Raw genomic sequence first — 16755 nt, forward strand, 5'->3', positions numbered from 1 at the left:
CTCTTTCGCTTAAAAACTTTATGACAGCCACAACCCTCTTGAGCACCTCCCGCCAATACCGCTTCTCTCCATCTAGCTGTTGCACTAGTTTAGCATCCACAGTCCCGCTCCCGGTGACAGATGAGCGCCGAAGCAATGCTAACATGCAATTACAATGCTCTGTGCTTTTTTCATGCTCACGCACACGTTCAGGGTGTTTCCAGTCAGAAAAACCACTAACAAATTGATTTTTCTTGGTAGAAAAAAGCATACAGGCAAAACAAAAAATATTACCTGTAGATGGTGAATAGGTGATCCAGTCTCTGGAAACTTTTTCCCTATTTGGGAGTTGACAGCACAGCAGATCATTAGTAAGGGAGCGCTTAACGTTACCACCCAGACCCCCATCACGGGTTGAGGCTAGATATGTGGTCTTTCTGTTATGAAAAGCAGCAGGTCCACGATCGATAAGAACAGCACGAGCATCCTCGTCGATTGCCCCCCACAATGCCGGGTCAGACACCTGATTAAACCACTGCTCATCATGGTCGCTTCTGCTGCTGCTACCGATAACGTTAGCGCTAGCAGGTTGTGCTGCCTTGCTAACGTTAGCCTCAGTCTCCACGACGTCCTCGGGTCCCTGGTTAGCAGCATGCTCGTCATCATCATAATAATCTCGATCTACCACACATTCTTCACCCTGATTCTCCGCCTCCTGGGCCTCAGCCTGGCTACTTTTAAAGAATGATTTGATAGATGGAAGCTGTCTTAATAAAGACGCCTCCCTCTCCTCTTTTTCTCTTTTTCGTTTGCGTTTAAAACAACCGCTTCTTTCACTCATTTTCTTGACCTACAACGTCAACGACTCATCCCACAGTCCGCGCTCAATTCAGTGCGGATTTATTTGAAGTTCGCGTGGGGGCGGGGTTGTTAAGTCAGTGCGTTCCCACAGCTGCGCTTGAATTATATTATGAATACAAATATATCAGCCTGCCTTTCAGCATGTGAAATTCTTAAGGAGGCTTAACTTTATACCATCAGTGATCAATACACACTGATATTAACTTGCTTAATAAAAAGATAAGCCAGCGTCATTTATTATGCATAGCCTATATTAAACCTTTCACGCTTAATCCAAATGTATTGTTTTACTCGGTGCTTGCTTATATGTATTGAAATGTCTGAAACCTAAAATAAACATTATGAGGTTGAAAAAACTGCATAGTTGTGTGCTGCATATAAATAATAACCATATCATATCAAAAGTGAGAAAGAAGATGATCAAGTTCGGCCAAAGGCAGATTCGAACCCGGGTCCAACGCGTCAAAAATCTCAAGTACCAACGCCCTACGGTCTACGCCACTGCACTGACTGTAGATATAATGCATTAACGTGAGTCTTTTTGCTAGAAAGACAGACACTTAGCGCAAGTTGCGCAACTATACAATACGCTCCGTAAAAAGAAAAAAAAAAATATTTTCTTTAGAATTTTTTTTTTTTCCTTTTCTTGGGCCCCAAGTGCGCATGGGCCCCTGGGCACATGCCCATAATGCCCATTGGGTAATCCGGCCCTGTGTCTGTCACAAATCATAAATTGTTTCTTCAGCTTATTAAAATATCTTATTTTACTGCAACTATCTGTTTCTGCTTCTTTATCATATATGTATAGTGTGTGATTTATAAATATCCTACCTCACATATTTTGATTTTGGACGTCTGGCCACTTTATATCTTTATATCAGAATATAATATGTAACTGTTAAGCCTATTATGAAAATTAAAATACGCTGAACCATGTGTCCTGTATCATAGCTACATGAATGACCTTTGCAGCAAAAAACCTGACCGCTCATCGCACCTGGCAAACAAGTTACACTGAGTGGAGCTGACAACTGGTCCAAGATGGCGGCTCCACGGCTCGACCGTGCCAATAGGCAGTAGCGTTCGATAGGGCGTCTACCTATATGATGTCTATGGATACGACAGCGTGTTCCAGTTCCTGCCAATATCATAGACAGCCAATATCCAGCAACTTCGCCAAGCCATTGAAGAGGAGTGACCAACATTCCACAGGCCACAATCAACAACTCTATGCAAAGGACATGTGTTGCACTGCGTGAGGCAAATGGTGGTCACACCAGACACTGACTGGTTTTCGGACCAGAATTCTGGGTAACATTGTTTACCAAAAATTAGCACAAGATTTAAGCCAGTATTTGGTGAACTTTATATTAACAGTACATTACAATGAGAAACACAAGCCTCTGTATTTTTCTGTATTCTTTATTGATCTAGTAATTTGATTACAGTTTTATTAACATGTTTATGCCAATGACGTACATAAATTCTTTTTTTTTTTTTGCATTTCCTTTACATCATGAGCTTGCTTTACATTTGCTTTAGATTTATAAAGTTAAAGTGCATGACGTATGAATAAATAATAGCTCTCATTCAAATGTTCTACCTTTTACCCCTTTAAATTAAACTGTGTAATGTCAAGCAGACTAATGATTTGCAAAATATTATTAACTAAACATAAACAGAATATTACAAATAAATAAGAATAAATAACATTAATACAATTTAATTATATACTATAGGACGTATTCAAATGTCACATTTAGAAATATTTTATGGAGGACTTGTGTGTCTGCCATATTAAAATAAATCATTTATAAAAGCATTAACATAGTACTTTCATTACTACAAAAGAAGCAGTATTGAATAGCATATTGAATATCCAAAATCCATGATTTTTGTTTTCATTGGTGTTCAGTCCTGTTTTTGTTAAATATTTCAGAATTCTCTAGAAGAGACTGTTTCGAGTGGTGTACTGCACGTTGTACGACTGTCTTCTGTGCCAACGTCTTCTGATTGCCGCACAGCAACCACACAGCAAACACTAAACAATAATCAAAGTGAGAGTTAACATCATGGAAGGGAATTTAATACGCTTTAAAAACGTTTTCAATCACCTGTACATAACACAATTATATACTATATTTAAATGGCAGATCAATGTCTAATATTACTGTAAGAATAAGACATGCCTGTTGTCAGTAATCACTTCACTACCAATGCACACACAGTATTTGACATTCAGTCAACATAATAGTACTTACACAAAGAAGAATCCAGCAAGGTACGAGCCCGATGATAATAGCACAGGGGACAATGATAGCCACAACCCAAGCTGCATTTGTACCATTGTTGGAGGTTGTAGTGCTTATGGTGGTTGGAGCTGGTGTGGTAAAAGCCTTGAAAAGGGCACTGACCAAGAACCCGGAGGCCATGTTGTTGTTATTTTGTGAGAAAACATACGTAACATTGGCCTCAATCTGAAAGATATCCTCCCTATGGAGAGAATAAAACATACAATGAGAAACATAAGGAAATAAAATGATATTAAAATTAATTCGCCCATGTATCAAAACCATTACATTAGCAAAAGCCGTTTTTTTTAATTCATTTAGACACTTCTTCTCAAGATCAAGTAAAAAGCAGTGAATCAGAACTCACTTGAAACTAGCTGGGATGGTCAGATTAAACGAGGGGTCCTTTAGTATCTGGAACACCTGCAGAGTGCAATAATAAAATACAATTGGTCAATGATTAAAATAGGGCAATTTCAATTTCAGCAAATCAATATGTAAGCCTCTCCAACTCACCAAACCATTTATCTTCGTTTGGATTTCTTTAAAGGCTTCTTGACTTTGTGTCGCTGTCAGTGATACTTTGTTCATTTCAAACTTAAAAATGAGTGCGTAGGCGGTCTCATTAATTCCTTAAAAATATACAACAAAAACAATTAGTTGTGTGACTATATATCAGTCATGATATTCCATGATCCATTTTCATTATTCATTATGCATAATTATTGTCTTTTTTAAATTATTATTACTTTCCTTCAAAAGAAGCCATGCATTTTATTATTATGTTATAGCTATGTTATATTCACAACAAAAATGGAACATGAAAAGAGAAAAACTCACCCGAATACTCGACATTGTCCAAGGTCACAGGTTCACTCACGCTTGTTACTCTCGTGGTTAGTTTAGTTGTGAGATTTGTGGCCACCACAGATTTAACCAGCTGAAGAACATCACTCTCACTTGGTCTTGTTCCAAGTGTGATAAACTCGAGACGGATCTTAATAATTGCCCTCTTAGTCCTGCATAAATAAAGATGTTAAATAATTGGAATATCACAGAGTAGCTATAAAAAAAACAAAATAATAATAATAAATCAAAATCAAAATCCATCATTGGTCTTACAAGATTGGTGGTGAAGTTGTAGTGCTCGCTGTAAAAGAAAATAATAATTAATGGAGGAGAATCAGACTTTAAATCACAGCATTTGATGTTTTTGAAGCAAGATATAAAACATGTAAGTTTAACATTTGATTGTCAGTTTGGCCATATAAATGTGGGGTAACAGATGGTTGACAGTGCAGCAGGTGTGGATATGGTAATACCTTCGCTAAGTTGGATAAGTTCCTGAACAAAAATGCTGGGTTGCGTGATGTCACTTGGTGAAAAAACATACTCTACATTGGCCTTAATTACTGTGGAATTGCCCCTGTGGGGAGATTAAAATGTACAATGAGAAACTAAAGTCAATAAGTCACAAGCCATATACAAAAACTGACTGACACCAAAGAAGAGTCATTAGGACATATTTGCTCAAATTAAAAGTAAAAAGTGAGTAATACATACGTGAAATCAGCTGCTTGGAACTTAATGATAGGAGCTGAGGAGTTACTGAGGAGGATCTTGCCCAGCTGAAAAAAAGAGGTACATTTGTTTATGAATATGTTGAGGTTACTGTGGCAAATAAAAAAAGTGTTTTTAAAAGACTGCACTATTGAAATTATTCCTACTTACCAATGTGTTTATAGAGTCTTGTATTAACAGGTGGGTGCCATTCCTGAGTTCAAGCTTCTCAGTCATGGTTATATTGCTGATTTCAAATCCAAAGTTAAGAGCATAGGCCGTCTCATTTATTTCTTTAAAATATATAAAACAATTATTTAGTTGTGTGCTTATATATGGGTGGGGGAATTTCACTAATGCATTCCTTAATATTCTTCTTCTTCAATATAGGCTATCAAAGATACAAATCTACAACATTAGAATTTAAATAACATATTCAGAACAAAATGAGGCCAAACCAGGAGACAAAAACTCACTTGTATATGTGACGTTGACAAAGCTCACAGGATCACTCAGGTCTTGTGTTGTGGTGTCTTGTTTAGTTGCGAGACGTGTCTTCAGCAGAGTGTTGGCCACCTCAAGAACCTTCTCTGGATTTGGCAGGGGGCCCAGTGTGACAAATACGAGGCGAATAAATATGAGTGCTTTGCCACGCCTAGAAAGACAATAAATAATACACATTAAGACAGGAAATTAAAATATATAAAAAAACTAAATAATAAAAATAAAAGAAGTAAATATCAGACTGAAATCGCTGCTCTTACACTATCAGTGGAGTAGTTGTCAGAGTGCTGGCAGTCGTTAAGACTGTAAAAGAAAAGTGATGATTAATGGAAAAGGCTTGCAGTTACAACATTTGCAATCCGTTGTCAGTTTTGACAAACCTGTCTGTGAACGTAGCTCATTGAGGAAGCTGAGTGGTTGTATGACATCTCCATCCTGGAAGCTGTATTCCATCCTGCCATCAATCTGGTTTGAAGTGCTCCTACAAGACAAACAAGGGATATCTGTTAGAGGCTTTAAACCACATCTTGAAAAAGTAGATTTTTTATTATTATTTATTTGCTCAAATTATTATTATTATTATTTTTTGGTAGATTTAAGTAGCTTCAATGAGCTAAAATGTGAAGAAACATGAAAAAAAAGGTTGCATCTTTTTTTGGTATTTGTAATATTACATAGCTTCAATAAGGTAAAATGCAAGGATGCATGAAGTAAAGACTGTGAAATTAATTTCCATCTTACGCGAAGTTGGAGGTCTTGGGTTGTAAAGTTGGACTGCCAGGTTCATTCAGAAGAGTGTTCAGCTGAAGGGGGGAAATCAAACAATTAATAATTTTCTGGAGAAAACTGGCATTGAACCTAGGCCTTTTTACACTGTTTATTTTTTAAGTTTACCGCATTATTGCTGGTATCCTGCACTTTCTGGTTGGTTTTGCCTCTAGACACAGGGTCCTCTGGCATGCTGATGTTAATCACGTTAAATGTAAAGACCACAGCATAGGAGGTTTCTGAGATTTCTGTTTGGATGAAAACGGTAATATTAAGAATTACCAAAAGCCTGTTATACATCATTGTTTGACTCAATCTCATTACACAACATTTGAACTGAAAATGATGCCACTTACTCTCATAGGTCACATTCAGCACTTTCACCGATTCATTGAGCTGTGACTCTCTGGAATGATGGAGAGTATTGATAGCACTGAGGACCAGAGATTCACTGGGCACTGGAGATGAGGAGTTGAAAACCAGCTTGCTTGTGACCACTGCTGAACCAGATCTGTAAATATAACCACTTTTGTTTAATATACATATATAAATTAATAAAATATAATAAAATTACTTGCCCATTTTTGACTGTTCTCAAAATAGAAAACCAACACTTACATTAGGTTTAACGGAGTCACAGAGAAAACAAATGTTGTGTCTGGAAACAATGTTGTAGTGGTTGGTAGACGTAGCTCATTGAGGAAGCTGACTGGTTGTATGACATCTCCATCCTGGAAGCTGTATTCCATCCTGCCATCAATCTGGTTTGAAGTGCTCCTACAAGACAAACAAGAGATATCTGTTAAGGGCTTTAACACACATCTTGAAAAAGTTTATTTTTTATTAGTGTTTACCTGCTACATTTTTTTTTTACTTTAAGTAGTTTAAATAATCTAAAATGTGAGGACACATGAAAAAAGATTGTGACGTGAGTTTGCATCTTACGTGAAGTTGGAGGACTTTGGTTGTAAATTTTGATTACCAGGTTCAATCAGAAGAGTGTTAAGCTGAAGAGAAAAAATTTAAACCATTCGTCAGTTTCTAGTGAAGACTGACATTGAATGTAAGCCTTTTTTACCCTGTTATTTTTTTAAGTTTACCGCATTATTGATGGTATCCTGCGCTTTCTGGTTGGTGTTGCCTCTAGACACAGGGTCCTCTGGCATGCTGATGTTAATCACGTTAAATGTAAAGACCACAGCATAGGAGGTTTCTGAGATTTCTGTTTGGATGGAAATGGTAATTTTAGAATTTTGACAAAAGCCTATAAAACATGATTGGTTAACTCAGTCTCAGTTCAAATTTCGAAGTGAAAATGATGACACTTACTCTCATAGGTGACATTCACCACCTTCACCGATTCATTGAGCTGTGACTCTCTGGAATGACGGAGAGTATTAATAGCACTGAGGACCAGAGATTCACTGGGCACTGGAGATGAGGAGTTGAACACCAGCTTGCTTGTGACCACTGCTGAACCAGATCTGTAAATATAACCAATTTTGTTTAATTTACATCAATATATTTGCAATAAAAACATGACTTTTGCATTTTTTTTATTTGCTTTAAAATAGAAAACCAAAATGTACATGAGTTTTGGAGTAGTAACAGAAACACTGGTTGTTGTTTCTGGAAACACTGTTGTAGTGGTTGGTAGACGTAGCTCATTGAGGAAGCTGACTGGTTGTATGACATCTCCATCCTGGTAGCTGTATTCCATCCTGCCATCAATCTGGTTTGAAGTGCTCCTACAAAACAATAATAGGATTCATTTAGGGAAATGAACCCACTTCTTGAAAAAAGGTTTTTTTTTGTTGGTATTTGTAACATTACGTAGCTTCAATAAGGTAAAATGCAAAGGTGCATGAAGTAAAGACTGAACTTAATTTGCATCTTACGAGAAGTTGGAGGTCTTGGGTTGTAAAGTTGGACTGCCAGGTTCATTCAGAAGAGTGTTCAGCTGAAGGTGAAAAATCAAACCATTCATCAGTTTCTGGAGAACACTGGCATTGAATCTAAGTAGTATTAAACTGTTCATTTTTGACGTTTACCGCATTATTGATGGTATCCTGCACTTTCTGGTTGGTGTTGCCTCTAGACACAGGGTCCTCTGGCATGCTGATGTTAATCACGTTAAATGTAAAGACCACAGCATAGGAAGTTTCTGAGATTTCTGTTTGGATGGAAATGGTAATTTTAGAATTTTGACAAAAGCCTGTAAAACATGATTGGTTGACTCAGTCTCAGTTCAAATTTCGAAGTGAAAATGATGACACTTACTCTCATAGGTGACATTCACCACCTTCACCGATTCATTGAGCTGTGACTCTCTGGAATTACGGAGAGTATTGATAGCACTGAGGACCAGAGATTCACTGGGCACTGGAGATGAGGAGTTGAACACCAGCTTGCTTGTGACCACTGCTGAACCATATCTGTAAATATAACCACTTTTGTTTAATTTACATCAATGTATTTGCAATAAAAACATGACTTTTGCATTTTTTTTATTTGCTTAAAATAGAAAACCCAAATTTACATGAGTTTTGGAGTAGTAACAGAAACACTGGTTGTTGTGACTGGAAACACTGTTGTAGTGGTTGGTAGACGTAGCTCATTGAGGAAGCTGACTGGTTGTATGACATCTCCATCCTGGTAGCTGTATTCCATCCTGCCATCAATCTGGTTTGAAGTGCTCCTACAAAACAATAATAGGATTCATTTAGGGAATTGAACCCACTTCTTGAAAAAGGTTTTTTTTTGTTGGTATTTGTAACATTACGTAGTTTCAACAAGTTAAATGCAAGGGAGTGTGAAGTAAAGACTGAAATTAATTTGCATCTTACGTGAAGTTGGAGGTCTTGGGTAGTAAAGTTGGACTGCCAGGTTCATTAAGAAGAGTGTTCAGCTGAAGGGGAAAAATCAAACCATTCATCAGTTTCTGGAGAACACTAGCATTGAATCTAAGTAGTATTAAACTGTTAATTTCTGACGTTTACCGCATTATTGATGGTATCCTGCACTTTCTGGTTGGTGTTGCCTCTAGACACAGGGTCCTCTGGCATGCTGATGTTAATCACGTTAAATGTAAAGACCACAGCATAGGAGGTTTCTGAGATTTCTGTTTGGATGGGAATGATAATTTTAGAATTTTGACAAAAGCCTGTAAAACATGATTGGTTGACTCAATATCAGTTCAAATTTCGAAGTGAAAATGATGACACTTACTCTCATAGGTGACATTCACCACCTTCACCGATTCATTGAGCTGTGGTTCTCTGGAATGACGGAGAGTATTGATAGCACTGAGGACCAGAGATTCACTGGGCACTGGAGATGAGGTGTTGAACACCAGCTTGCTTGTGACCACTGCTGAACCAGATCTGTAAATATAACCACTTTTGTTTAATTTACATCAATGTATTTGCAATAAAAACATGACTTTTGCATTTTTTTTATTTGCTTAAAATAGAAAACCCAAATTTACATGAGTTTTGGAGTAGTAACAGAAACACTGGTTGTTGTGACTGGAAGCACTGTTGTAGTGGTTGGTAGACGTAGCTCATTGAGGAAGCTGACTGGTTGTATGACATCTCCATCCTGGAAGCTGTATTCCATCCTGCCATCAATCTGGTTTGAAGTGCTCCTACAAAACAATAATAGGATTCATTTAGGGAATTAAACCCACTTCTTGTAAAAGTTTTTTATTTTGGTATTTGTAACATTACGTAGCTTCAATAAGTTAAATGCAAGGGAGTGTGAAGTAAAGACAGAAATTAATTTGCATCTTACGTGAAGTTGGAGGTCTTGGGTTGTAAAGTTGGACTGCCAGGTTCATTCAGAAGAGTGTTCAGCTGAAGGGGAAAAATTAAACCATTCATCAGTTTCTGGAGAACACTAGCATTAAATCTAAGTAGTAATAAACTGTTAATTTCTGACGTTTACCGCATTATTGATGGTATCCTGCACTTTCTGGTTGGTGTTGCCTCTAGACACAGGGTCCTCTGGCATGCTGATGTTAATCACGTTAAATGTAAAGACCACAGCATAGGAGGTTTCTGAGATTTCTGTTTGGATGGAAATGGTAATTTTAGAATTTTGACAAAAGCCTGTAAAACATGATTGGTTGACTCAATATCAGTTCAAATTTCGAAGTGAAAATGATGACACTTACTCTCATAGGTGACATTCACCACCTTCACCGATTCATTGAACTGTGACTCTCTGGAATGACGGAGAGTATTGATAGCACTGAGGACCAGAGATTCGCTGGGCACTAGAGATGAGGAGTTGAACACCAGCTTGCTTGTGACTACTGCTGAACCAGATCTGTAAATATAACCACTTTTGTTTAATTTACATCAATGTATTTGCAATAAAAACATGATTTTTGCATTTTTTTTATTTGCTTAAAATAGAAAACCCAAATTTACATGAGTTTTGGAGTAGTAACAGAAACACTGGTTGTTGTGACTGGAAGCACTGTTGTAGTGGTTGGTAGACGTAGCTCATTGAGGAAGCTGACTGGTTGTATGACATCTCCATCCTGGAAGCTGTATTCCATCCTGCCATCAATCTGGTTTGAAGTGCTCCTACAAAACAATAATAGGATTCATTTAGGGAATTAAACCCACTTCTTGTAAAAGTTTTTTATTTTGGTATTTGTAACATTACGTAGCTTCAATAAGTTAAATGCAAGGGAGTGTGAAGTAAAGACAGAAATTAATTTGCATCTTACGTGAAGTTGGAGGTCTTGGGTTGTAAAGTTGGACTGCCAGGTTCATTCAGAAGAGTGTTCAGCTGAAGGGGAAAAATCAAACCATTCATCAGTTTCTGGAGAACACTAGCATTAAATCTAAGTAGTAATAAACTGTTAATTTCTGACGTTTACCGCATTATTGATGGTATCCTGCACTTTCTGGTTGGTGTTGCCTCTAGACAAAGGGTCCTCTGGCATGCTGATGTTAATCACGTTAAATGTAAAGACCACAGCATAGGAAGTTTCTGAGATTTCTGTTTGGATGGAAATGGTAATTTTAGAATTTTGACAAAAGCCTATAAAACATGACTGGTTAACTCAGTCTCAGTTCAAATTTCGAAGTGAAAATGATGACACTTACTCTCATAGGTGACATTCACCACCTTCACTGATTCATTGAGCTGTGATTCTCTGGAATGACGGAGAGTATTGATAGCACTGAGGACCAGAGATTCACTGGGCACTGGAGATGAGGAGTTGAACACCAGCTTGCTTGTGACCACTGCTGAACCAGATCTGTAAATATAACCAATTTTGTTTAATTTACATCAATATATTTGCAATAAAAACATGACTTTTGCATTTTTTTATTTGCTTAAAATAGAAAACCAAAATTTACATGAGTTTTGGAGTAGTAACAGAAACACTGGTTGTTGTGACTGGAAACACTGTTGTAGTGGTTGGTAGACGTAGCTCATTGAGGAATCTGACTGGTTGTATGACATCTCCATCCTGGAAGCTGTATTCCATCCTGCCATCAATCTGGTTTGAAGTGCTCCTACAAAACAATAATAGGATTCATTTAGGGAATTAAACCCACTTCTTGTAAAAGTTTTTTATTTTGGTATTTGTAACATTACGTAGCTTCAATAAGTTAAATGCAAGGGAGTGTGAAGTAAAGACAGAAATTAATTTGCATCTTACGTGAAGTTGGAGGTCTTGGGTTGTAAAGTTGGACTGCCAGGTTCATTCAGAAGAGTGTTCAGCTGAAGGGGAAAAATTAAACCATTCATCAGTTTCTGGAGAACACTAGCATTGAATCTAAGTAGTATTAAACTGTTAATTTCTGACGTTTACCGCATTATTGATTGTATCCTGCACTTTCTGGTTGGTGTTGCCTCTAGACACAGGGTCCTCTGGCATGCTGATGTTAATCACGTTAAATGTAAAGACCACAGCATAGGAGGTTTCTGAGATTTCTGTTTGGATGGAAATGGTAATTTTAGAATTTTGACAAAAGCCTGTAAAACATGATTGGTTGACTCAATATCAGTTCAAATTTCGAAGTGAAAATGATGACACTTACTCTCATAGGTGACATTCACCACCTTCACCGATTCATTGAACTGTGACTCTCTGGAATGACGGAGAGTATTGATAGCACTGAGGACCAAAGATTCGCTGGGCAATAGAGATGAGGAGTTGAACACCAGCTTGCTTGTGACCACTGCTGAACCAGATCTGTAAATATAACCACTTTTGTTTAATTTACATCAATGTATTTGCAATAAAATCATGACTTTTGCATTTTTAAATTTTCTTAACATAGAAATCCAAAATTTACATGAGTTTTGGAGTAGTAACAGAAACACTGGTTGTTGTGGCTGGAAACACTGTTGTAATGGTTGGTAGACGTAGCTCATTGAGGAAGCTGACTGGTTGTATGACATCTCCATCCTGGAAGCTGTATTCCATCTTGCCATCAATCTGGTTTGAAGTGCTCCTACAAAACAATAATAGGATTCATTTAGGGAATTGAACCCACTTCTTGAAAAAGTTTTTTTTTTGGTATTTGTAACATTACGTAGCTTCAATAAGTTAAATGCAAGGGAGTGTGAAGTAAAGACTGAAATTAATTTGCATCTTACGTGAAGTTGGAGGTCTTGGGTTGTAAAGTTGGACTGCCAGGTTCATTCAGAAGAGTGTTCAGCTGAAGGGGAAAAATCAAACCATTCATCAGTTTATGGAGAACACTGGCATTGAATATAAGTAGTATTAAACTGTTCATTTTTTATGTTTACCGCATTATTGATGGTATCCTGCACTTTCTGGTTGGTGTTGCCTCTAGACACAGGGTCCTCTGGCATGCTGATGTTAATCACGTTAAATGTAAAGACCACAGCATAGGAAGTTTCTGAGATTTCTGTTTGGATGGAAATGGTAATTTTAGAATTTTGACAAAAGCCTGTAAAACATGATTGGTTGACTCAGTCTCAGTTCAAATTTCGAAGTGAAAATGATGACACTTACTCTCATAGGTGACATTCACCACCTTCACCGATTCATTGAGCTGTGACTCTCTGGAATGACGGAGAGTACTGATAGCACTGAGGACCAGAGATTCACTGGGCACTAGAGATGAGGAGTTGAACACCAGCTTGCTTGTGACCACTGCTGAACCAGATCTGTAAATATAACCACTTTTATTTAATTTACATCAATGTATTTGCAATAAAAACATGACTTTTGCATTTTTTTTATTTGCTTAAAATAGAAAACCAAATATTACATGAGTTTTGGAGTAGTAACAGAAACACTGGTTGTTGTGACTGGAAACACTGTTGTAGTGGTTGGTAGACGTAGCTCATTGAGGAAGCTGACTGGTTGTATGACATCTCCATCCTGGTAGCTGTATTCCATCCTGCCATCAATCTGGTTTGAAGTGCTCCTACAAAACAATAATAGGATTCATTTAGGGAATTGAACCCACTTCTTGAAAAAGTTTTTTTTTTTTTTTGGTATTTGTAACATTACGTAGCTTCAATAAGTTAAATGCAAGGGAGTGTGAAGTAAAGACTGAAATTAATTTGCATCTTACGTGAAGTTGGAGATCTTGGGTTGTAAAGTTGGACTGCCAGGTTCATTCAGAAGAGTGTTCAGCTGAAGGGGAAAAATCAAACCATTCATCAGTTTCTGGAGAACCCTGGCATTGAATCTAAGTAGTATTAAACTGTTAATTTCTGACATTTACCGCATTATTGATGGTATCCTGCAATTTCTGGTTGGTGTTGCCTCTAGACACAGGGTCCTCTGGCATGCTGATGTTAATCACGTTAAATGTAAAGACCACAGCATAGGAAGTTTCTGAGATTTCTGTTTGGATGGAAATGGTAATTTTAGAATTTTGACAAAAGTCTGTAAAACATGATTGGTTGACTCAATATCAGTTCAAATTTCAAAGTGAAAATGATGACACTTACTCTCATAGGTGACATTCACCACCTTCACCGATTCATTGAGCTGTGATTCTCTGGAATGACGGAGAGTATTGATAGCACTGAGGACCAGAGATTCGCTGGGCACTAGAGATGAGGAGTTGAACACCAGCTTGCTTGTGACCACTGCTGAACCAGATCTGTGAATATAACCACTTTTGTAAAATTTACATCAATATATTTGCAATAAAATCATAAATTTTGCATTTTTGAATTTTCTTAAAATAGAAATCCAAAATTTACATGAGTTTTGGAGTAGTAACAGAAACACTGGTTGTTGTGACTGGAAACACTGTTGTAGTGGTTGGTAGACGTAGCTCATTGAGGAAGCTGACTGGTATGACATCTCCATCCTGGAAGCTGTATTCCATCCTGCCATCAATCTGGTTTGAAGTGCTCCTACAAAACAATAATAGGTTTCATTTAGGGAATGGAACCCACTTCTTGAAAAAGTTTTTTTTTTTTTTGGTATTTGTAACGTTACGTAGCTTCAATAAGGTAAAATGCAAGGGCGCGTGAAGTAAAGACTGAAATTAATTTGCATCTTACGTGAAGTTGGAGGCCTTGGGTTGTAAAGTTGGACTGCCAGGTTCATTCAGAAGAGTGTTCAGCTGAAGGGGAAAAATCAAACCATTCATCAGTTTCTGGAGAACACTGGCATTGAATCTAAGTAGTATTAAACTGTTAATTTTTTTATGTTTACCGCAGTATTGATGGTATCCTGCACTTTCTGGTTGGTGTTGCCTCTAGACACAGGGTCATCTGGCATGCTGATGTTAATAATGTTAAATGTAAAGACCACAGCATAGGAGGTTTCTGAGATTTCTGTTTGGATGGAAATGGTAATTTTAGAATTTTGACAAAAGCCTGTAAAACATGATTGGTTGACTCAGTCTCAGTTCAAATTTCCAGGTGAAAATGATGACACTTACTCTCATAGGTGACATTCACCACCTTCACCGATTCATTGAACTGTGACTCTCTGGAATGACGGAGAGTATTGATAGCACTGAGGACCAGAGATTCACTGGGCACTGGAGATGAGGTGTTGAACACCAGCTTGCTTGTGACCACTGCTGAACCACATCTGTAAATATAACCACTTTTGTTTAATTTACATCAATGTATTTGCGATAAGAACATGACTTTTGCATTTTTTTCATTTGCTTAAAATAGAAAACCTAAATTTACATGAGTTTTGGAGTAGTAACAGAAACACTGGTTGTTGTGACTGGAAACACTGTTGTAGTGGTTGGTAGACGTAGCTCATTGAGGAAGCTGACTGGTTGTATGACATCTCCATCCTGGAAGCTGTATTCCATCCTGCCATCAATCTGGTTTGAAGTGCTCCTACAAAACAATAATAGGATTCATTTAGGGAATTGAACCCACTTCTTGAAAATGTTTTTTTTTTTTTTGGTATTTGTAACATTACGTAGCTTCAATAAGTTAAATGCAAGGGAGTGTGAAGTAAAGACTGAAATTAATTTGCATCTTACGTGAAGTTGGAGGTCTTGGGCTGTAAAGTTGGACTGCCAGGTTCATTCAGAAGAGTGTTCAGCTGAAGGGGAAAAATTAAACCATTCATCAGTTTCTGGAGAACACTAGCATTAAATCTAAGTAGTATTAAACTGTTAATTTTTGATGTTTACCGCAGTATTGATGGTATCCTGCACTTTCTGGTTGGTGTTGCCTCTAGACACAGGGTCCTCTGGCATGCTGATGTTAATCACGTTAAATGTAAAGACCACAGCATAGGAGGTTTCTGAGATTTCTGTTTGGATGGAAATGGTAATTTTAGAATTTTGACAAAAGCCTATAAAACATGATTGGTTAACTCAGTCTCAGTTCAAATTTCGAAGTGAAAATGATGACACTTACTCTCATAGGTGACATTCACCACCTTCACCGATTCATTGAGCTGTGACTCTCTGGAATGACGGAGAGTATTAATAGCACTGAGGACCAGAGATTCACTGGGCACTGGAGATGAGGAGTTGAACACCAGCTTGCTTGTGACCACTGCTGAACCAGATCTGTAAATATAACCAATTTTGTTTAATTTACATCAATATATTTGCAATAAAAACATGACTTTTGCATTTTTTTTATTTGCTTTAAAATAGAAAACCAAAATGTACATGAGTTTTGGAGTAGTAACAGAAACACTGGTTGTTGTTTCTGGAAACACTGTTGTAGTGGTTGGTAGACGTAGCTCATTGAGGAAGCTGACTGGTTGTATGACATCTCCATCCTGGTAGCTGTATTCCATCCTGCCATCAATCTGGTTTGAAGTGCTCCTACAAAACAATAATAGGATTCATTTAGGGAAATGAACCCACTTCTTGAAAAAAGGTTTTTTTTTGTTGGTATTTGTAACATTACGTAGCTTCAATAAGGTAAAATGCAAAGGTGCATGAAGTAAAGACTGAACTTAATTTGCATCTTACGAGAAGTTGGAGGTCTTGGGTTGTAAAGTTGGACTGCCAGGTTCATTCAGAAGAGTGTTCAGCTGAAGGTGAAAAATCAAACCATTCATCAGTTTCTGGAGAACACTGGCATTGAATCTAAGTAGTATTAAACTGTTCATTTTTGACGTTTACCGCATTATTGATGGTATCCTGCACTTTCTGGTTGGTGTTGCCTCTAGACACAGGGTCCTCTGGCATGCTGATGTTAATCACGTTAAATGTAAAGACCACAGCATAGGAAGTTTCTGAGATTTCTGTTTGGATGGAAATGGTAATTTTAGAATTTTGACAAAAGCCTGTAAAACATGATTGGTTGACTCAGTCTCAGTTCAAATTTCGAAGTGAAA

The 16755-nt window shown here is 37.5% G+C and overlaps 1 protein-coding gene across 1 annotated transcript in view; it reads right to left on the reverse strand.

The window, feature by feature from the left end:
* Nucleotides 1-2636: 2636 nt before the first annotated feature.
* Nucleotides 2637-16755, reverse strand: part of LOC132141693 (serine-rich adhesin for platelets-like) — a 54992-nt gene continuing 40873 nt past the window's right edge. Inside the window, exons 69-95 of the mRNA XM_059551358.1 lie at nucleotides 16388-16449; nucleotides 16079-16237; nucleotides 15819-15973; nucleotides 15590-15711; nucleotides 15437-15498; nucleotides 12287-12445; nucleotides 11084-11238; nucleotides 9909-10030; nucleotides 9756-9817; nucleotides 9451-9609; nucleotides 9192-9268; nucleotides 8963-9021; nucleotides 8810-8871; nucleotides 8595-8661; nucleotides 7862-7923; nucleotides 6320-6396; nucleotides 5456-5498; nucleotides 5168-5346; nucleotides 4863-4984; nucleotides 4695-4759; nucleotides 4454-4557; nucleotides 4254-4281; nucleotides 3972-4150; nucleotides 3648-3763; nucleotides 3499-3554; nucleotides 3102-3333; nucleotides 2637-2881 (exon numbers count right to left, since the gene is read on the reverse strand). Of these exons, the coding sequence (XP_059407341.1) occupies nucleotides 2786-2881; nucleotides 3102-3333; nucleotides 3499-3554; nucleotides 3648-3763; nucleotides 3972-4150; nucleotides 4254-4281; nucleotides 4454-4557; nucleotides 4695-4759; nucleotides 4863-4984; nucleotides 5168-5346; nucleotides 5456-5498; nucleotides 6320-6396; nucleotides 7862-7923; nucleotides 8595-8661; nucleotides 8810-8871; nucleotides 8963-9021; nucleotides 9192-9268; nucleotides 9451-9609; nucleotides 9756-9817; nucleotides 9909-10030; nucleotides 11084-11238; nucleotides 12287-12445; nucleotides 15437-15498; nucleotides 15590-15711; nucleotides 15819-15973; nucleotides 16079-16237; nucleotides 16388-16449 (2841 nt within the window). The 3' untranslated portion in view covers nucleotides 2637-2785. The remainder of the gene's footprint in view (nucleotides 2882-3101; nucleotides 3334-3498; nucleotides 3555-3647; nucleotides 3764-3971; nucleotides 4151-4253; nucleotides 4282-4453; nucleotides 4558-4694; nucleotides 4760-4862; nucleotides 4985-5167; nucleotides 5347-5455; nucleotides 5499-6319; nucleotides 6397-7861; nucleotides 7924-8594; nucleotides 8662-8809; nucleotides 8872-8962; nucleotides 9022-9191; nucleotides 9269-9450; nucleotides 9610-9755; nucleotides 9818-9908; nucleotides 10031-11083; nucleotides 11239-12286; nucleotides 12446-15436; nucleotides 15499-15589; nucleotides 15712-15818; nucleotides 15974-16078; nucleotides 16238-16387; nucleotides 16450-16755) is intronic.

Source organism: Carassius carassius, chromosome 6 (assembly GCF_963082965.1).
Source record: "Carassius carassius chromosome 6, fCarCar2.1, whole genome shotgun sequence".
Classification (NCBI taxonomy): Eukaryota; Metazoa; Chordata; class Actinopteri; order Cypriniformes; family Cyprinidae; genus Carassius; species Carassius carassius.